Raw genomic sequence first — 21,931 nt, 5'->3', positions numbered from 1 at the left:
AATAACATCAAGCTAACAGTAAAGTTTAATGAGTAATAGTAAAATAGAACAAATTAATTAAGAAGTGATGAACTTTAGGTTTTTATCGTTTTTAAGTATAACTTATTTAACTTTGTGCAATTATATTTTTAATAATGGCTATTTTTCATAATGAGCTCACAAAAATTCCTGAGTAGTCTCCCATATTTCTGAAAACCCAGCAGTCCACATTCGTGAGCAGGTGTGGTCACGAGTGCAGGTCCTGAACGCAGGGCATTCAGAACTTAGGCTCTTGGTCTGAAGGCGACGGGAAGCCGCGGAGGGTTCAGCAGTCATGCTCACTTGCCCACCTCACGGCACACATAGACTGATGACTAAAATTCGGCGGTGCACCAAAAATATGTTTTTTGCCGATCTGACAGAAAAATAGGTATAATTTTGATTGATCCACACTGGATGGCTGTTGTAGTATTGTCTGTTGTCATTTCTTTTTTAAATTTGACAATCTAAGGAAAACGAGGTCAGCACCCCTGACTAAATGTTCAGCTATTGTATGTTTAAAAAAATTTTTTTCAAGTGATATTCTTATATTTTTAAAAGATTTTATTTATTTTGAGAGAGAGGGGAAAGGAGGGAGAAAAACATCAATGTGTGGTTGCCTCTCGCCGTGCCCCCCACTGGGGACCTGGCCTGCAACCCCAGCATGTGCCCTGGCTGGGCATCGAACCAGCCACCCTTGGGTTCGCAGGCTGGCACACCAGCCAGGGCTGTTTTAAAAATTCTTGCGGCACATGGTTGGAAATCTCTGGTGTAGCACAGAGGAGTGACGGGACTCGTGTTTTAACATGATCAGAGTGCTGTGCTGAGAACGGACCGCAGGGAGGAAAACAGGGCAGCGGGGAGACTGCTTAGACAGCAGGAGTGCTCCAGGGAAGGATGGCGGCCCGGAGCAGGGAAGCCACGGCACTTGGAGAGAAGTGAGCAGGTTCTAGAATCTGTGAGTGAGGCATGGGGAGATGGGCGGTTCATGGCTCAGCGACTTACCGAGCACCCTGAGGGGTAACCAGGCTCTCGCCCTCACGTATCCCCCATTGCCATGGTCAGAGGGAGAATGCTGTCCGATGGAACCAGTGTCTGACCTAAGTACCAAGGAGATAAAACTGAAATTGTGACTCTCAGAGGGGGTTATAATGGCAATTTGGAAGGGGTAATTAATTATTCATAGTAAAAGATCTGCCTTGCAGGATGTTAAGCATCCCTGGCCCCGACTCCCTAAATGCCAGTGATTGCTCCCTCCCTCCCCCCACTTCCTACCAGCCTGCCTGCACATTTTTGATGAAAACCAAGAGAAGTGTGGCCTCTAACAGAGCGTGTGATTGTTTTTCCATCCCCAACAGTATTATGCCTACCTGTATTCTTACGTGATGCCCCAGGCCATCCGAGATATGGTGGATGAGTACATCAACTGTGAGGACATCGCCATGAACTTCCTTGTCTCCCACATCACTCGGAAACCCCCCATCAAGGTGAGGGTCCCGCTGCAGAGGGGGCTGGGGTGCATGCGGATGTAAGTGACTCAGTTTGCAGCAGCACAGTGTGTGGCCCCATCTGGGAGTCCTCCCCTGTAAGTGGGGCGACGGTGCTGCCCCCTTGAGAGTAAGGGAGCGGTGAACAGCAGCTCCTCACCCCTAGGACACGAAATGGACAGAACTTGGAGAGTTGGAAACTTGGGGAAAATGTTACACCTTCAGTTTTTACTAATCTCTAACTGGAATTTAGCATTTTCATCAGTCAGGAAATGGGCTACAATTCATGAGAGCATTTGCAGTAACTGATTTGTCACCGGTAGAACTCACATTTTCATACCACGTTTGCTGCCATATCTCAAAGTATCACCTGTGTTCCTCACTGCTTTGGAATTTTGGTAGTTATTAATTGTTAAATCTCCTTACTTAATTTATTACTAAATTATCTCCTTACTAAAGGCATTTATTAAAAAGCCTTTACATTGCTGTATCTTAGTATAGCTTGTTTCCTTTGTAACCTCATGTGGTCATTTTATGCATTTAAAGGCATTCGGGGGTGGAGCCTACAGGCTTTGACAGATTGCCAAACCAGCGTGGAGGGGAGTCCATGGCACAAACATTTAAGAATTTCTGAGTTAGTTTATGTAAAGCTCCTAGAATAGTGGCTGGCATGTAAAAAGTACTGTATATAAGGTGTTTACTTAAAAACCAAAAGAAAAGTGCCCTCAGAATTCTCTAAATTTGAGTTTTGTTTCTGAGTTCTGAATAGATTTGACCAGAATACCAGTTTCATGCTCAACGCACAGAAAGACCAGTTCCGTCACCCGTTCTCGGCCATCGTTGCAGGGGAGGGTTCTGTGGGCCAGGTGGGGTGGGCCGTGCAACGATGAGCACCAGAGAGCCTCTGTGTCCATTCAGATCAGTGGTACTTACGACTGTGCTCGTCGGGGTTTCTGCTGTAGGATCAATCACAGCTGGTGTCCTCAGGAACAAACTAATCAGGTCTTTTTTTTTAATCCTTAACCAAGGACATTGTTTCATTGCTTTTTAGAGAAAGAAAGAGAGATTAAGGTCTTATTTTTATTATTGTTTAAAAGGCAGATTATTTAATATTATGAAATGATGAATTGCCTTTATGGATATCATTAGCACCCTGAGCAGGTAGTAATTGGGTGTATATATATATATTTTTTTACATCGTGAAGGTAAGTTCTAGACTAAGCAGCCAGCATCCTAACAGCGGTGATCACACCCTGTCTCTGGCGGGAAGCATGTGGTCACCAAAGGCAGCGGGTGCACGCAGCAGAGGGGAGCGGAGGGGCCGACAGCACTGGGGCCCTGCACCCAGCGCCCGTCTGCACCCTGGAGGCCTTCTCTAAGCCAGGCTCAGGGACTTAAGGGCGCTCCTGACTACCCCATAGTTTTCTGTATCCCCAGCTTTCTGCCAAAGTCTCACAAAAGGATAATTAGCAAAATAATGCATTCAATTGTATGGGTTTAAAAAAAAAACAGTTGAGAATGATAATAGCCACAATTATGTCAGTAAAAGTAGTATGATTGCCAAGTACAGTGGTAGATCTGCTATAAAACAATGAAAAACATGCTTCTTTGTAAACTTTAAGGTTAGGGAGGCAAAAGTCTTATAAAGAAATGATTGGTGAAATTTTTATTCTTTGTTTCCTTTCTTATGTAGCCAGGGACTGGACTTCAGCCAATACACATGCTTCTATTAATACCTCCCGAGTAGCTCAGAGACATCTATGAAAACTTAAAGTCTCCAAGTGATGAAGTGATGAGGCACCTGGTGCTGTCATGAGTCACCTGGAGCTCTGACAGACATGATGAATTTTTCACCTTCATTAAAGTGTGTTTCTCTTACTATGTCATCAGGCCCATGTTTCATTAGCTGAACCATTTCTTCAGTGTAGAGACAGAAGTAACTTGCACTTGCGATACATGCTTCTCACCAAGTGGAAAGTTAAAAATGAAGTATTCTGTGAATTTTCTCTGTCTTACGGGAATATAAGAGGAGTTCAATTCAAGGTTAGGATACCTTTTTAAATCAAAGGCTTAGTAAGTTAAGGATGTCTTCAAATTCTGAGTTAATTTCTTCAAATTCCAAGTCCAGTTATGTAGTTCATAGTATAAAACCAGTTTGTATTACATTTTTATGAACTTACCTAATTTTTTAAAAAGATTTCATTATTATTTTTGGAGAGATGGGAAAGGAGGGAGAAAGAGAGGGAAAGCAACACTGATGTGAGAGCGAAACACTTATCAGTTGCCTCTGGTATGCCCCCATCTGGGGACTGAACCCACAACCCAGGCATGTGCCCTGACCGGGAATTGAACCTGCAAACTTTTGTTTTGCAGAGTGATGCTGAGCCAACTGAGCCACAGCAGTCAGGGCAACTTACCTAATTTTTAATTTAATTTTTTATTTTTTAAAAAAGATTTTGTTTATCTTTAGAGAGAGGGGAAGGGAGAGAAAGAGTGGCAGAGAAACATCAGTGTGTGGCTGCCTCTCGCCGTGCCCCATACTGGGGACCTGGCCTGCAACCCAGGCATGTGCCCTGACTGGGAATCGAACCAGCGACCCTTTGGTTCACAGGCCAGCACTAAGTCCACTGAACTATACCAGCCAGGCCTGTATTAACATTTTATATCAAAAGGGCACATTGATCCCCGTTAATGAGCCAATATTGATATACTGTATTACTGAAGTCCATTCTTTGTTTGGATTTCCTTAGTTTTTTCTCAGGTTTTTTAAAAATCTAGAACGATCATGTAGCAGAATAGTATAAAGCACAGTAAAGAGCCCTATGTGAGCAAACTGTGTGCCCTAAAGTCTGAGTTGCCACATTCTTGGAGCACATTCCATGATCCCCTGGGCAGAAAGGCTGGCTGGAGCACAAAGAGCCGACTCCACATCACCAGTCTGCACCCAGGGCACATGGAATGAGGCCAAACAGGTGACACCTGCTCCCCCAGTGGACTCCAGAGGAGCGGCTCTGGGCCTGGCAGGGACCGCCAGACCCCAGAGAGTCCGCAGCAGACGCATGAGCCCCCAGGGATCTATTCCCTACAGTTCCCTTGTCCACGTTGCCACTAGCCCGGGAGGTTAGAGGAGTGACACATGAGCTGCTGTCAAGCCAACGCTCGGTCCTCTCGGTCAGCAGGGATAAACACCAAATGAGGCCGCAGGTGAGCTTGGACAGTAGCGAGCATAGCAGGTGAAGGGTCCTGGAGGCCCCTAGCACCCAGCACAGTAGGAGGGAGTGGGAGATGTGTGGGTTCCCCCGTGTCACTGTGTCCAAGTGACCATGTCCAAGTGTCAGATCCTCTTTTGCTGTCCTGGCCCAACTGCTACAGTTGCCGCCACCTCCAAACCTCAGATTCCCAGACACCTCAGATTCCCCCCCCAGCCCCTGGACGCCAGGGTCAGGGTCGGGGTCCAGAGCCAGCTGGGCCCGGGAGGCAGAAGGCGTGGCTCTGAGAGGAGGAAGGAGATGGCCAGGAAGTCAGTGTCTTTATTTTTTTTATTTTTTTAAATATATTTTATTGATTATGCTATTACAGTTGTCCCATTTCCCCCTTCTCTCCCCTCCACCCTGTACCCCCTCCCACCCACATTTCCCCCTTTAGTTCATGTCCATGTGTCATACTTATGAGTTCTTTAGTTTCTACATTTCCCGTACTATTCTTGCCCTCCCCCTATCTATTTTCAACCTACATTCTATGCTACTTATTCTCTGTACCTTTTCCCCCTCTCTCCTCCTCCCACCCCCCTGCTGCTAACCCTCCATGTGCCCTCCATTTCTGTGGTTCTGTTCCTGTTCTAATTGTTTACTTAGTTTCTTTTGGTTTTGCTTTAGGTGTGGTTGTTAATATTTGTGAGTTTGCTGTCCTTTTACTATACATGTCTTTTCTTTATCTTCTTTTCTTAGATAAGTCCCTTTAGCATTTCATAAAATAAGGGCTTGGTGATGATGAACTCCTTTAGCTTGACCTTATCTGAGAAGCACTTTATCTGCCCTTCCATTCTAAATGAGAGCTTTGCTGGATAGAGCAATCTGGGATGTAGGTCCTTGTCTTTCATGACTTGGAATATTTCTTTCCAGCCCCTTCTTGCCTGTGAGATCTCTTTTGAGAAATCAGCTGACAGTCTGATGGGAACTCCTTTGTAGGTGACTGTCCCCTTACCTCTTGCTGCTTCTAGGATCCTCTCCTTCGTTTTTACCTTGGCTAATGTAATTATGATGTGCCTTGGTGTGTTTCTTCTTGGGTCCAACTTCTTTGGGGCTCTCTGAGCTTCTTGGATTTCTTGGAAGACTGTTCCCTTTGTCAGATTGGGGAAGTTCTCCTTTATTATTTGTTCAAATACGTGCTCAATCTGTTGCTTTTCCCCTTCCGATTCTGGTACCCCTATAATTCGGATATTGGAACGTTTAAAGGTGTCTTGGATGCTCTTAATCTTTTCCTCAATTTTTTGAATTCTTATTTCATCGTGCTTTCCTGCTTGGTTGATTGTATCTTCCTTCTGGTCCACTGTATTGTTTTGAGACTCATATTCCTTCCTTTCACTATTGGCTCTCCTCCGCGTGTCTTCCTGCATCTGTTTTATGGTACTCTGCATTCTTTCATCTAAATTTCGTCCAAAATCAATCAGTTCCGTGAGCTTTCTGATCACCAGTGTTTTGAACTGTGCATCTGATAGACTGGCTAATTCTTGGTCGCTCAAAAGGATGAGTCCTGGGGGACTGATCTGCTCTGTTGAAAACATATTTTTTTTTCCCCTGTCTCTCCTTTTATTTTCCGGTCTGGTTGCTCTTGTTACGGTGGGGGGCGGAGCCTTAGGTGCTCACCGGGGCTGAGCACCCCGGTCGCTAGATTGTGACATTATATGTGGCGGGGGGGGGGGGGGGGGGGCGGGAGCGGGGCGGGAGAGGGGCGGGAGAAAACAATGGCAGTAGTTCCGTTCCCCTGGACTCAGACCCTTTTCTGGGCTTCTGGGCCGCGAGTTCTGCCCTGGTCCACAATCGCTGCCCCTCTGGGTCTGCCAGCCGCAGCTTTCGTACTCAGGGATCACCGCTGCCTTCTTGAGCCCCCGGATGACTTTTGCGCCGATTTCGCGCCAAACCTTCCCCCGACCTCCGCGCGCCGCCAGCCCCGCGCCCGACCAGCTTGTCTTCTCCTACCAGTCCGGATGAACGCGTCTACTTCAACTTCTTGGCTGCCCGACTTCCATTCAGATAAATCCTCTGCCGGATCTGGGTGTTATTCTGATAGTAAATTATTGTTGTAAATTATTGGTTTTCTAATCTTGGTTGTACGAGGAGATACGGTGCGTCCACCTATTCCTCCATCTTGCCGGAAGTCTGTCGGAAGTCAGTGTCTTTATCTGCTCCAGGATCACTTTTGCCTGTTTTGGATTTTACACAAATGGAATCATACAGTATCACTTCTCCGTGTTTCTTAATCTTGCTTTCATGTTTTTTAAAGCTTTTCATCAGTATTTTCCATTTTGGATAATTCTAGTATACTTTTTCATCACTAACATTTTCTTTGTACCTGTCAGTTGAGTGTCTAATTTAATTCAATATACTTTTCATTTCTGTTGTTCTGTTTGGTTCCTTTTCATATCTGTTGGGACTTTTTGATAGTCCCTTGTTTCTTAAACTTTGAGAAAGCTTTCAAAATTTCATCGTAGTATTACACACATTTATTGTTACGGCCACTGTCTGATCATCCCGCTAGTTTGCAGTGTTCTGGGGTCTGATTCTATTGTTTCTGCAGATTTCTCCCACATGTAGCTCATTCCCTTCTTGGGACTTTTGACTGTGATATCATATTCTGTGGGATTTTATTTATGGTGTTTCTTTGAGATCTAAATTGCACCCGAGAGGATTTGCACTCACTCTTTCTGTGTGCCCGGGCCGCTGTCTGCCTGGGGCTTGTGAGAGGGATCAGCATCTGGGGCTCTGCGGGGCTCTGCGGGGCACACCGCAGCCCAGCTGCAGCCTCAGGTGTGCTCGGCCGCTTGTGCCGTGCATTCTCCGAGGTGCAGTTTCCTTCTCCACTCAGAGCTGAGACCGAGAAGGAAGCATTTCCTACTGCTGCTCTTTGTGGGGCTGCCTCCCTCCCATGCGTGTCACGCGTGTTTAGGGCCCAGTGGTTCAGAAAGTCTCTGGTCTGATCTCACGGCTCTTGCCTCCCAAGCCTGATAAAGACCCGCACTCCTGGCCATTTCACTGGACTCAGGCCTTTTCATTACTTTGGCCTCTAAGTGTTTCATTTTTCATTACAAGCTCAGACATATATTTAAAGAAGTGGTTTATATATGTTATTCTGCTTTTTCAGGTGTCCTGTGCTGAGGGGGTTCATGTTATCCTGGCTGCCACATGGTTGACAGTGAAACTGTTACCTTAATTCTTCACACTTTTCTAATTGCTTGAAATTTCATGATAATAACTACTAACCTGTAATATGCCCACTTTCCTGTGTCTTTAGATGCAACTTTCTTAAACATTTTAAAAAATAGATATGTAGTATTTTATAATTATCTAGTCCTCTTTTGGTGGGTAGTTTTCCAGTGTTTTGCTATTGAAAACATTGGTGAAACAAACAACTTTATTTCTACCTTTTGCTGTGCCGCCATGATGAATACTGAAGTCAAGTTACGGACACAGGTAACACAAAACATTTTCAGGCTTCTGGTGCCTACTAAGTACAGGCATTTGAGAAGAGCACCTTCACTACTGACGTAGGTATGTCCGTATCAGGCAGACGGCCCCCGGCACTGGCCCGGCTCCCTCTGTGCGTGAACGTGGCCGTCGTGGCTTCCCTGTGGGAACAGAGGCGGCGCATCGGTGACGCTGCAGGGTTTCTGCCGGGTTCAGCTCCTTGAATCTCACTCTGTGCTCCTCCCTCCTCGTTCCCAGGTGACCTCACGGTGGACTTTCCGATGCCCAGGATGCCCTCAAGCCCTGTCCCACGACGATTCCCACTTTCACGAGCGGCACAAATGTATCAACTTCTTTGTCAAGGTGTACGGCTACATGCCCCTGCTGTACACTCAGTTCAGGGTGGACTCTGTGCTCTTCAAGACCCGCCTGCCCCACGACAAGACCAAGTGCTTCAAGTTCATCTAGGGGCACGGCCGGTTCTGGGGAGAGGAGGAGCAGAGTGGGGGGCGGGTGCTCCTAAGGTTCCTGATCACTGAAGGACCTCAGGGACGCCCACCGCGTGGGTGGCCCAGACCCTCCGCTAGGAGAGGCGGCAGGAAGAGCGGAAAGGAAGTGGCTGCCTTTCCCTACAAGCTGGCCACACTGGGCCTGGAACCCTGGCCAGAGGGTGCTGGGGTCCCCACACAGGGCACTGGCTGATAGCTGACACTGAGGGTTGGGGGCTCCGGACAGTCACTCACACGGCTCATGAGCCCAGGACCGCTGGCTTGTGGTTTTTAAATTCAGTAACAACTATTATTATTTAAAAAGAAAAAGTTTCAGATTTGCCATTCAAGGTTTATTTATATATGTGTGCATATATATGTGTGTATATATATGCACACACACTCACATATACATATATATATATATATTTGGGGGAATTTGAAATTTCTGCCTATCATGGAATGAGGGGCCACCGAAGCCCCTGATGCTCTCTCTGTCTTTGGTGGAGCTGGATCCTGGCCCTGTGGTATTCAGCTCGTCCTTCCCTGTCACCTCCACCCTCCCCAGGGCGTCTCTGTGCAGAAAGCAGGAAGGACCGGGCTGGACCTCTCATGGGGGCCTGGGCGGGATAAAGCCTGTGGGTTTGTTCCTTCCTCTGATCCGCCGCCAGCCGGCGATCTGTACCTCACGTGTCCTCTCCGGGGTCCCCGGGGGACCTGCGTCTTTGGGACGGTTTAGCTTCCTTGGGCGGGGTCAGTGGTGTCTGAGGAGTCGTCGTCAGGTCCTGCGTCCAGGACTTGTCCCTGCTGTCCAGCCCTCCCCGCTGGAGCCAGAGGGAGGGAGGAAGGAGGCCCACAGGCAGCACTCCCACAGGCTCTTTCTGCTCAGCCCTCCCAAACGGGCTTCGTCCCTCGTAGACGAGAATGGACACCTGGCAGGCTGCCCTCCCAGGGGTGGTCTTAAGTGGTTTGCAGGTCGGCTTTCTCTCCGGGATGGGGAACAGGCGAGCATCCTCTGCGCCTCCTGACCCGGCTGGCCGGCGGGTCTTACACAAGGCACCTGCCTTGGCCTGAATACCTTGGTGAAATTCACCTTCCCTTCCACCTTTGTCTGGACCTGCACCGTGTGTTACCTGTCGTTCTTGGGTCCCTAATGCCTGGTTGGTGCCAGGACCCCCTGAGGTTGGGTGTGTGCCAGAAGAGTGGGAGGGCGGGACCTGCTGTGTGCAGCTCAGATGCAGCCCGACCGTTTCACAGGCATTTTCACCCCATGTTACCTCTCGGGCTTCAGCTTCTATTTCCTGGGCTGAAATGGAATTAGGCTCGTTTTTCTTTTGGTGGTGGTGGCAGTAGGAGAACCGAAGAGGGTGTCAGTGGCGTGTGGCAGGGATGTAGCCCATGACCTCCACCATTTTTCTGGACCCCACTTCCTTCCAGCGAAGCTGAGTGTGGCTGGTTTTCTGCAGCTGGACAGAAGCTCAGGTCTGCCCCGGTCATGCACTTGCCTTAAGCCAGTTCCGTCTTCCCCAGACCCGGCACCCTGTGCTTCTGTTTCTCGGGGGCACGTTCTCCTGCGACCTGCCCGTTCCAGTGGCTCTCTTCCAGTGTCATTTTGAAGCCAGGCTCTGTCCTGCAGATCCTGCCCAGCTGCAGGGCTCACCTGGCTGCAGGGCCGCGCCCAGGACCTGTGGGCCTCCTGTGGTGCACACTGGCATCTCCGGTAGCCCTCCTGCCGAGGCAGCCGCCTGGGAAATGGAGTTGTGCTTCCCGGCAACGGGGCCCAGACTCCCTGCATCTCAACTTTCTAACACCCTGTCCTTGACTTCTGATTTCCTTCTTTTTAGCAGTAGCCTTCTTCCCTCCGGGAAGCCAAAGAGTGTGGTGTTTTGAGCTATGTATGTGGCTGCTATTTTTATCTTATTTTCATGTGAGGAACTCATGAACTGCCCTTCAGAGGGACCTGGTGAGGAAGGAGTGGTCTTTGTCCAGACCCCTGTAGTGGAGCCAGATCATCGCGTCCCGAATGCTGCTGGCAGACCGAGGAGTAGCAGCATGGTCTGAGGTTACGGAGGGCGTCAGCGTGTGCTGTGGGGAAGGTTGGGCTGCAGACAAGGACAGCACTACGTGGGCCTGAATGGACACGGACACAAAGGACCCCAAACAGCAGGCTGTGGTGGACACTTCACGGAAACAGCCGTGTTCTTAAAGGACACTCCTGGAAGCAGGAATCAGGGCAGTCAGATCTTTGAGGTTGGGGTTAGGAGCTCTTGGAGCATGGCCCCTGGGTTTTGCAAGATGGCTTGGGGCCAGGCCCAGCTCTGTGCTAAGAATGCCTTTGATGCTGATCACTCACCTTGGGATCCCAGATGCCACCTACGTAGTGGAACACGAAAACAGCTCTGATGATTCACCAGGGTTTCGTTGGCCGTCCGAAGGTAGCACCTGGTTACCTGGTCTCTGCTCCCAGGGCCGATGTCTTTGCTTTCCAGCTGGTTGGTCAGCTCTTCCCCGTGAGAGGCATCCCTCTAAGTGAGCGCCTCTCAAGGTGCTTGGCAGGCCATTCTGAGCTCCTGTACCTCGGGCAGTGTCCTGTGTGCAGCCGAGTCTCCAGCAGGGCCTGCACCCCAAGCCAGTGGGGCCCTGCCTGCAGGGATAGGGCGGCCGAGTCTCCCGGAGCTGCCTGCTATGTGCTCAGGGAGCTTGGGGTTGAAATGATGGGGTCACCAAGGGGGAAGCCCTCCGACATCCCCACCATGTCCACCTCCCCACCCCTTGCCAGTCCTGAGCACAATGGTCTGACATTGGACTTTTGTAAAAAAGAAAAAAAAATAGTAAATAAATAAATGGAGACTAACTCAAGCGGCATGGAGGTCTTTTGTGATTTTCCTTTGTGAGGAAGAGCGACCTGAGAGGAGGTGCCTGCCTGAAACCAGGGAGCCGCCAGCGCTCGGCTGGGCGGGGCCCTGCCCAGGCGATGCCGTGGGTGCACGTGGGCGTGGCAGCTTGCCTGCATCAGTTTCTGGGGTTAGCTGTTTGGTTACCAGGAGAGGAATTTAGGTGTCATTTAACTGGTGTGAGTGGGATGGGGGACGGCATGTGGCACGTATGCCGCCTTTATTTCTCATGGCAGTTGTGGGAAGCGTGGGTGCGGCGCAGCGCTGTGGGCTCCTGTGTGCGTGTTCCCGGCGCAGGGGAGCGGGCTTGCTGAGAACCGCCTGGGTCGGTCTCGTCTAGCGGCTGCTCTGTTGACATACAAGGAGTCACACAAGGGCCTGCCTCTCGGGGGTGTTTCCGAACTGTCGGAGCCCACTCCTTCTGGTGCCTGTGGCCCTGGGCTGCTGCTTGGCTGTGCGACCAGAGCCGTCCTCAGGGAGAAGATGCCCAGTCACAGCGAGGGAGAGGGACGGAGACAGGGAAGAGGACGGGAAGCCAGAGACAGGCTGAGTTGGCTTCCGACAGGCTTCTCCCCTGGGCTCTGCAGCTGGGAGTCTGGCTCACACCGACAATCCAAAGCATGCGTGGGACCTGAAAGCGTCACCCACAAGTAGTGGTGACAGTTATCGGCAGGTGAGGCAGGGTGATGATGCCTCATAGGGTGGGAATGCCTGCTTGGGTCTGGAGTTTGACTGCCAAGTTCCTCTTCTTCCAACTGTCCATCCTGTTACACTTTGTCCTGGGACCAGAGACCTGAGACCTTGCATGAGGCTGTAGAAACAGGTGTTTCAGCTTTACACGAGACGGCATGTCTACGTAGGTTCCTGTCAGTTCCTGCTTGGACTTAACAAGGCAAGCAAGGTGGCCAGCGTCAGCGGTTGATATTTATTATCAGTGAAATCGAGGGCTCCGAAACATTTACAAAAATGTGGTTGGAAAGGACAGTGTTGCCATGAAGGCTATGGGCTCTGGACTAGAGGATGTGGGTTCAAATCCTAGGTCACCCGCTAAACTGGTGGGGAGCAAGTTATCCCAAACTGGAATCTCACCTGTAAAATGGCAAAAACTGTGCCACGTCTTAAAGACACGTTGCAAGTTCACACAGGTGCGAAGACTCCGCTGTGTGGCACACAGCAGAGAGGAACTGTTTCTGGGTAACGTATTATAAACCTGTTGGTGCCTGTTTTCCTGTATGCCCTTTGTGTAACGCCAGTTCGCTGTTCGAGACTGAGAAGCACGGCCTTCAGGGAAGCTTCCCTTCTCAGTCGCTGCTCCGCGCCCCCAGCCCTCCCTGCACCCCCCCCTCCCACCCGCCTCTATGGGGTGGCCTGACCTGGCTTTTCCCTCACTGTGCCCTGTGGCGAACGCAGCTCTGCTTCCCACACCAAACTGTAAGCCCCTTAAGACTTGAGCACATACTAAGTGCCGAATAGTTTTTCTGATGAGTGAATGATTTGGCGCACTAAAGAGGGTCATGTAGAAATCACGGTTGGCAACAAGCTCAACAGTAACCAGCACTGCAGTGTTTCTGGAATACTGATAGCTGGGGGGTGTTACCCAGAGTGTTCAAGGAGGCCTGGCACAGGGTGGCGGAGAAGTCGCACAGTCACGACTTCCACTGTTTAAATCACTGACGAAGGGGATAAGAGAGCGTGCCGAGAAACACAGACACAGGATTGATTCCAGAAGAGATCACTAAGGTAGGAAGCCTCACCCTAGGGCCAGGTTTGGTTTGCTATTTTAATTTCACCTGCTTTTTGGCCTGTTTTACTTAAAAAAAATTTAAAAATGTATTTTTAGAGAGATGGGAAGGGAGGGAGAGAAAGAGGGAGAGAAATATCAGTGTGTGGTTGCCTCTCACACACTCCCCAATGGAGACCTGGCCTGCAACCCAGACATGTGCCCTGACTGGGAATCGAACCAGTGACCCTTTGGTTCACAAGCCAGTGCTCAATCCACTGAGCCACACCAGCCAGGGCTGGCCTTTTTTATTAGACAAACTGTTTTACCTTTCTGTCTTTCTTACAAACCCTGGTCATATTGTATGGTTGTTCATGTTAGAACTTAAATTTAGATTCTATTTACTTAAACTGTTGGTTCCAATATTTCATTATGGAACATTTCAAATGCACAGGAAAGTTTAAATAGTTTCTCTAGTATGAACCTGTATACCTAGCCACCATCTCACTGCACTTGCTTCATAGCTCTCTCTACATCTGTCCCTCTATTCATCCTTCCATCCTGCCTTTCTTGGTGTATTTCTGAGTAAACCACATCAGTGCATTTGCTTCTGAATACAAGCACACACATCTTTAACTAGAGTTCAGTATTTCTGTGTGTTTAATGTAAAATTTACATGTTAAATTTACACCCTGAAATGCACAGATCTCAGGTACATTGAGTTCTGACAAACGTCGACACCTGTGTCACTCAACCCCCTATCAAGGAGAACATCACGGTCAACGCCAGAACGTTCCCTTAGTTGCCTCCTAGTGAATCTCTACCTCCACCCTCCTAGCACCAACATTCTGATCTTTTAAAATCCTGGATTCATTTTCCCTATTCCAGGGTTTCCTATACATGGTGTCACACAGTTTTTACTCTTTAGAGCGAGGCGTGCAGGAGCTCACAGTACTGTTTTGGAGAGTCAGCCCACAGGGCACTAGTGATGTGCCCCCTGCACTGCTGACCGGTACCCCCAACGCAGCCTGACAGCTCTGGCCCGCTCTGGCGAGAGGCACTCAGTTTCCAGTTTTTGGCTACTACGGATAGAGCTGTGCTGAAGAGTTTGTTTTTCTCTCTTCTAAGTAAGTACCTCGGAGTGGAACTGTTGTGTGATAAGGTAGGTATTTTCATGTTCTTTTAAAAAATTTTATCTTTCAATCACAGTTTGCATGCAACACTATTTTGTATTAGTTTCGAGTGTACAGCATATTAGCTGGACAATCATATCCTTTATAAAGTGTTCCCCCAGTGATTTCAAGCACCCCTCATACGTGGTTATTACAGTATTATTGATCTGGGGGTGGGCGAGGCAGGGGGAAGTGGTCGCGGGAAAATGGAGACAACTGTACTTGAACAACAATAAAATGAAACAGTGTTATTGACTATATTCCCTATGCTGTACTTTATATCTCTGTTTCGTTACTGCCGATTTGTAGTTCTCAATCCCTTCACCTCACTCACCCCACGTCCCCCTCCCCTTCGGCAACCTCCAGTCTGTTCTCTGTAGGTCGCACACGTGTTTGTAGGAGTCTGCCAGGCCTTTCCCAGAGTGTTCGTGCCTGTTCTGCGCTCCCACAGACAGCTCCGAGTTCCAGTTCCACAGCCTCCCCCCGTGGTGTGGTCGGTCCCCACTCTGTGCCATTCCGGTGGGTGAGCAACGCATTTCCCTGATGACTAATGACGCGCTTAAGTCCTTAATATATACTTCCTTTATGAAGTGTCTGCACAAATCTTTTTCCCATTAAAAAAATTTGGTTTGTCTTTCTAAAAAATACATTGTTGACAGACATTACAGAACAGTTTTAGGTTTACAAAAAGTTGAGCAGAAAGTAGAGTTCCTCCTCCCCCATTTCCCCTGTGGTTACTGTCTTGCATCAGTGTGGCACGTTTGTCACAGTTGAGAAGCCCATACTGACCTATTGACTGAAATCGTAGCTCCTACTACATATACAGTTCACTCTTTGTGAAGCATATTCTTTGTGTAGCATATTCTGTGGGTTTTGACAGAAGTGTAAGGACACGTATCCACTGTTGTATTCCACGGGTCAGTTTCCCTTTCCTGAAACTCCGTTATGCCCCGCCTGTCCATCCTGCCTGCTCCCCACCCAACCCTGGCCTTTTCACTGTCCCCAGTGTTGCCTTTTCCGGAACATCGTATAGTTGGAATCACATGGAATGTAGCCTTTCAGATTGGCTTTTCACTTAGCAACGTGCATTTAAAGTTCCTCCATCTTTTTTGTAATTTGATGGCTCCTTCCTTTTTATTGCTGAGTAATATGCCAGCATATGGATGTGCTGTTGGCATTTTTATTGTTGAGTCACAGAAATTCTCTGTCCTGGATACTAGTCCATTGCCAGAGAAGGGCTTTTGCAAGTATCTCCTGAGTTGTAGCTTGCTTACCCATTTTTTTTATGGTATCATCTGATAAGCAGATATTTTTAATTTTGATGAAGTCTAATTTGTAACCTTTTTGTTGTTTTCTGTGATTCAAGAAACCTGTGCCTTACCCCAGTCATGAAGATATTCTCTCAATGCTTTCCGCTGAACGGATTATGGTGTCACCTTTCACCCTTAGGTCTAGGATCCACCTCCAGTTAATACTTGTGGATGGTATGTGATAGTGGTCAAGCTTCTAATTCTTTTTTCTAAATGACTATCCAGTCATTCAGCACCATTTGTTAAAAAAAGACTTTGTGTTCTCCACGGAATTGTGGTGGGTGGGGCCTTCGTTGAAAGGCAAGGACTGAGTGAGTGGTGGTTTCTGGGCTCCCATTTTGTTAGGCTGGCTCGTTGCTGGTGCCCTGCTGTGAGATCAGTGTCACTGTCTAGCTGGTCTTTAAACATGTACTATAAATCTTCCAACTTGTTCATTTTTCTCAAGAATGCTTTGCTATTATAGTTACTTTGTAGTTCTATACATAAATTTCAGGATTAGTTTTTCAATTTCTTTTTAAAAATGTGTTGGAATTAAAATTTGTTCATTCTCATAAAATATACCTAACTAAAAATGGTTATTGAACTACAAAGGACTTGAGCCATTTTTAGGCATGCAGTTAGTTCAATGGCATTCACCATTAGTAACTGCCAGAACTTTCTCATCTTCCCAGATGGAAACTCTGTGCCCATTAAACACTAACTCCCATTGCCCCCTCCCTTCACCCTGAGAACCTTTATTCTTCTCTGATTTGTCTGTTCTGGACATTCATGTAAATTGGATTTACACAATAGTGAATCTTTTGTGTTCAGCTAATTTTACTCAGCACGTTTTTAAGACTCATCTGTGTTGTAGCAGGTATCGGAACTCCATTCCTTCTTGTGGCTGGATGCCTCCTCACTTTGCTGATGGTTTCCTGTGCTGTGCAGGAGCCTTCTGGTCTGCTGCAGTCCCGCGTTTTGATTTCTGCTTTTGTTGCCTGCACTTTCGGTGGCATTAAAAAATTGTTGTCAAGGCCAACGTCAAGGAACGTTCCCCTTGTTTTCTTCCAGTAGTTTCGGGTGTTATGTTTAAGTACTTAATCCTTTTTAATTTTTGTGAGTGGTGTAAGATAGCGGTCCAGCTTCATTCTTTTGCATGTGTTTCCCACCACCATTTGCAGCAAAGTCTTCGTTGGTTCTCACTGGCTCCCTTGTCAAATGTTACCTGACTGTATCCAAGTGGGTTTATTTCTAGCCCCTCAATTCGACTCCATTGTTCTGTGTGCATTTTTGTGACAGTACCACACTGTTTTGACTACTATAGCTTTGTAATATAGCTTGAAATCAGGGAGCATGATGCCTCCAGCTTTGTTCTCCAGAGTGCTATGGCTGTTCAGGGTCTTTTGTGGTTCCATACAAATTTTAGGGTTTCTATTACTGTGAAAAGTGTCATTGGAACTTTGATAAGGATTGCATTGAATCTGTGGATGGTAAAATAATGTTTTTATGACTAAAACCTACAATGGATTACCAAGAAGCAGTGGAGGCTGTGACACTTAATCTTTAGAGAATAAACTCATGACTAGTGTTGGCTCCGAGCTCCACCAAGATTAGACATTTTTGGCTCAGCTCTGTACTGCTTATTCTGCAGGATTCAGTTGTGATTTCCTTCAGAATTATAGTTGGTTATTATTCCCATCTCATTCTAGGTTCAAATAAGCGTCTCGTTATTTGCACACAGTTCCACTGCAGCGAATCAGACCACCTGCTCTCCTCTGCCTCCCCACCGTGTGGCATGAAGCGGTGAGACAAGAGTCAGCCGTCCTGTAGGACTGGAGGGAAACGACTCAGGGCCAAAGGAGCGTCTGCGCTGCCTTTCCTACCCACCACTGTCCTGGGCTCACGTGGATATGTGGTCACAGAACTTTGCAGGCTTCTTCACTCTTACTTCTGTTGACACTTCGTTATAGTTTGGGAAAGCCAACTCCTGCCGTGACGGGACACTGAGGGGGCCAAAAGTTCCCCTGCCCCGCTCCGCAGGGACTGTGGAGAGGCAGCTTGTGGCCTCACTGGACACGAAATGGCCTGGCAGGCAGGTCTCCCCCCGGCAGCTCCGGCCCCTGACACACACAAACAGGACGTTATGTAAGGCAGAAGCCACTTACTGGCTCTGTGCTTTGGGAAACTTACTAACCTCAGTTTCCCCATCCAGCACCGTGACTGCAGCCCAGTGGAGAGCCCTGAGCCAGCCGCACTTGGCTGAACCACACCAGACTCCCGGCACACAGGGATGGTGAGGTCCTGTTTGCTGTTTCAAGGCACTATGTTTTGGGGTAATTTGTTACATAATAGATACATCACTACTTAGAAAGATTAAAAGAAATAGAAAAATCAAGTTCCTCCTCACTGTTTGTAGCTTTAATCAAGGTTTTGTTGGGTTGAACCGAAATTTTCCTAGGTGTCCGACTCTTTGCCAGGTCAGCAGCGGCGGTCAGCGGGCTGCATCTGCATCGCGGCAGTGGCAGCCCATGGAGGCGGGCCTGCCGTTTCTCCTGCGTCTCCCACTAGCCCCCGGTGTGCACCCGAGCCCTGGGCGGGTCGCAGCTGCCCCTGCAAAGGCCGGCCCCAGCCTTTCTCTCCGCCCCAGTCTCTCTCCTCTAGTGCATGTTCCTTGTCCTTCCTCCCGCTGGCTTCTACCACTAAGTAGGAGGGGAGAGCTTGATTAAAACCTTCATAATTTCTAGGCTATTCCCTGTCAGTTTATCGACTAATTTACAAATAAATGCTGTTTTTCTTCAGTCATCACCTCTCAAGGGGTCAGCACCTTGTGCTCTCTGATCACGCAGTTGAACAGAAGTCAGACTCAGATGTATCCAAGTCATTCCAGAGTGTATCGTCATGAGGATATTTAAGTAAAATAACCATTTGGATTTATTTTGAGCTCTGTTTTGTATTTTCATGATTTAAAAAAACCTAACTTGATTCTCTCAAAAGTTGTATTAGGAAGTGTACCTTCATCTGATGCTGTTTAAAATCTTCCCCACTCGGGACCCTCCCAGAAGGGTAAGGCTGGTGTTTTCACCATACATGTGGTTCAGGTAAAGTTACGTACCTTTTCACACAATTTTAAGAAAAATATGAGTTTTATATTAAAAAACAGAAGCCAGGTTATATGATTGAACAGATCAAACTAAAATTTGCTGTAGTATTTCCTAAATTTATGCTCTTCTATATATTTTCGTATTTTTTTTCAGATACTCTATAAGTATAAATTGTAGGTTCAACAATTGAGCCTGCAATTTGCATAGGCTGAATTTGCAGCAAAGCATAGATACTTCTATAAAAAAATAAGTTTTATTAACAAAATGGGCCCACAATATAAAATACAGGTAAGTAGGTTCATTTTACTAATTTTGGAGATCGTCTGTCTTACTAGGTGCAGCACTGTAGACAGGCAGGTAGAACAGTCGCTAGGTCCCCGCCCGAGGCCTCTGAGGACTGGAAACACACACCCTCTGGCCACGAGGACAAGAGGTCAGTGGCCTGCTCACCGCTCCGCCCACCTGGCCTCCTGGAAAGCTGCTCCTGTCACTGGTGCTGCTTGCTCACCTTCTGGGCTGCCCGAGCGCGGGGCCTGGGAAGGAAGAGTCTAAAGCTTAAAGCAGGAGTTCTTGCCTGAAACAGTGCTGGCGTCCCCATCTGGGAGGTTCCGGCCATCACTCCTGACAATGTCCCTCCATGGCCTCTCCCCCTTCGCCGGAGGACGGGCTGCCCGAGCGAGGGTGAAGGACGGTGGCTCCCAGGGGCTCCCTCTAGAACTTCTGCAGGAATTTGAGGACGAGGTCCCGCAGCCGCACCCTGAGTGTCTCGTCATTGTCACAGATGATATGGGTGGAATCTTCCTCAATCTGGATGAGTGTCTCGGCTTCTTGGAGCAGGACGATGTGGCCCTTGGCTGTGTCTTCCACTTTAATGTCACTGAAACCATGCTGCTCCCGAAGGAAAGAGAAGGCGGTTGGTGGGGGCCCTCCTGCACACGCACACTGACTCGGCCTGCCAGGGCGGCACTGCCGACCCTGCTCAGCGCGGCCCTTCAGGGCAGGCCTCCCACGGCAGCAGAACTCAACCGCAGCCCCGCAGACAGCCCTCCCTTCGGGGAAAGTTAAATGCCTGATGGAGAAAAGCCCCAATAGAAAGCCACTGAGATCCTTGGTGTGGACAGAAGGCAGTAACTAAGTTTAAAAGAAGAATATCTCTTTCCCTGGAACTTTTTACTAGAGTTAGTTGCTGTTCTTGTAAGCAGCAGCATGAATAATACTTTTAACTAATTCCTTCTTTCTAGCAAGGTTCTGTAATTCTAATGCTAAAACAGTGATCTCCAAAGTTCTGTGATAAGCCAAAATTCTAAAAACCTTTAAAAATTTTTTTCCTCACAATTATAGTCAAGAACTCTATTCCATGGGAGGAGCGGCCACTGGGGTGAGGGTGCAGGACAGCTGCTGCTATGGAGAAGGACCGTTTCTCCAAGATGAATGCCTTTCCTAGCCTCCCCCCCCCCCCCCCCCCCCGCCAGCCAGGGAGCAGCTGGGCCTGGCTTCCTGGACCAGGGACCCAGCAACGCTGCTGTCCTCTGTCCCCGCTGCCTCCTACCCCTGACACTCATCCCCTGTGGTGTGGCCACGCCAGCTCTCCCAACAGCGAGGGGCTGCATAGGAAAGTGAGGCTCTCGAGGGCACAGACCCCTCTTTACCCGGGCCTCCCCCACCCTGCCCAACGGTGTCCCAGCTGCCTGTACTTGATGGGGAGGAAGGGGACGGCCGAGAAGCAACTGGGAGAACGTGGGGAAGGGGGGCAAACTCTTCTCTCACCGCTCTGTAACTGTCCCTTGCTTCTGTCCCCCGGCGTGACCTCGGGCCAAGCAGATGCTACAGGGACAGTAGCTCAGACCTCGGAGACTACGTGGAAAGCAGTGCGCTCCCCGAAGCAAGAGGCCACCCTGAGCCGGAAGGACGGCCCAGGCGGGTTGGGTCAGGCAGGCTCACCTTCTCCAGGGTCTGCACGAACTGCTCCACCGGGATGCAGCCGCTCAGCAGGGGCTTCGGGCCCTTGCAGTCCGGGACGTCGTCACTCACCCGCTTCCTCTTCTTACCGCCTGTGGGCTGGGCGGGCCTGGGCAGGGGCTGGGCGGGAGGGGACACGGTGGCATCAGGAACCTCCCGGGGTGGGGGGGGGGGGCAGAGGAGGACCTGTGGCCCCCTGTCTGTGTGTAGTCGTTTCTCTTCCCTTTCCTCATATGTGGCCAGAGAAACAGTGGAGAGATTACGCGAGGTGCCCTCTTTGTCTCACACTGAGTCCATGGGGAAGTCTGGCCTCTTGCGTTTGCTGGTTTGGGAGGTAGTGTCCCCAGAGCAGGCTGGCACGCTAGGACCTTCTTGGGGGGAGGGTTCTGATCATCACTGGGCCGGGGTTCCCACAGGTTTGTGCCCCGCCCCCCATGGTACCTGGAGGACGTGCTTGTTATCCTTAGTGTGCAGCACGGCCGAGACAGTCGCCAAGGAAATGCCGGGCTTCATCTCCACGGGCACCAGTGAGTCGGCCAGCTGGAAGCAAACGGGGTTTTGGTCAGGTGCACCCCAGTCTGGAGGGTTTGGGGGGGACGTGCAGCCTGTGGGGAAAGGTGCCAGTCTCCCAGTGTCACACAGCTGGGCCTGTAGAGATCACCAGTGTTTCTCTTCTTCTTTTGAATTTTATTTACCTTATTGCAATCTAAAATGACCAGCTAACTTTAAGAAAGAAGGTAAAACAATTAAAAATTTAGTGAGAAATACATCACACAAATTATGCATCATCTACCTAGCACCTCCTGCGATAAAGGAGGAGAGAGAAGACAGAGGAGAAGGGCTGGTGGTGCGTGACCTGGGCTGAGGAGGGAGAGCCACCCGGTGGCCCCAAGGCCTCCCGAGACCCTCCTGCACGAGCACACGCCATCGTGCGTGGGGCCAAGGGCTCAGCCCCGACCGCTGCCACCTCATCTCCATCCTTCAGGGCTTCTCGGTGGCGCCTCTCTCTTCTGGCTGCTCTCAAAACCCGTGGGGCTCCCAGGGGCACGCAGCACGGGGCTCTGCGAATGCGCAGTGGCCCCCCTCTTCTCATTACCTTTGTTCTAACATGTTTTTCATA

General features: G+C 49.1%; 2 protein-coding genes across 7 annotated transcripts in view; one reads left to right on the top strand and one right to left on the bottom strand.

The window, feature by feature from the left end:
• Positions 1–11,516, top strand: part of EXTL3 (exostosin like glycosyltransferase 3) — a 106,962-nt gene extending 95,446 nt beyond the window's left edge. For 4 of the 6 annotated variants that reach the window (XM_028519120.2, XM_028519121.2, XM_036032029.1 and 1 more), the window contains 2 exons: positions 1,377–1,505; positions 8,447–11,505. In XM_028519120.2, the coding sequence (XP_028374921.1) occupies positions 1,377–1,505; positions 8,447–8,656 (339 nt within the window). In that variant the 3' untranslated portion in view covers positions 8,657–11,505. Of the gene's footprint in view, positions 1–1,376; positions 1,506–8,446 lie in introns of all 6 variants that reach the window. The other 2 variants (XM_028519123.2, XM_036032028.1) reach the window with 1 other exon arrangement.
• Positions 11,517–19,086: 7,570 nt separating this feature from the next.
• INTS9 (integrator complex subunit 9) overlaps positions 19,087–21,931 on the bottom strand; it is an 84,859-nt gene continuing 82,014 nt past the window's right edge. The window contains exons 15-17 of the mRNA XM_028520878.2: positions 21,253–21,351; positions 20,794–20,931; positions 19,087–19,740 (exon numbers count right to left, since the gene is read on the bottom strand). Coding sequence (XP_028376679.1) covers positions 19,564–19,740; positions 20,794–20,931; positions 21,253–21,351 — 414 coding nt within the window. The 3' untranslated portion in view covers positions 19,087–19,563. The remainder of the gene's footprint in view (positions 19,741–20,793; positions 20,932–21,252; positions 21,352–21,931) is intronic.

Source organism: Phyllostomus discolor, chromosome 8 (assembly GCF_004126475.2).
Source record: "Phyllostomus discolor isolate MPI-MPIP mPhyDis1 chromosome 8, mPhyDis1.pri.v3, whole genome shotgun sequence".
NCBI lineage: Eukaryota > Metazoa > Chordata > Mammalia > Chiroptera > Phyllostomidae > Phyllostomus > Phyllostomus discolor.
Note: the sequence above shows the minus strand (reverse complement) of the source record. Positions and strands in the feature narration are given on the sequence as shown.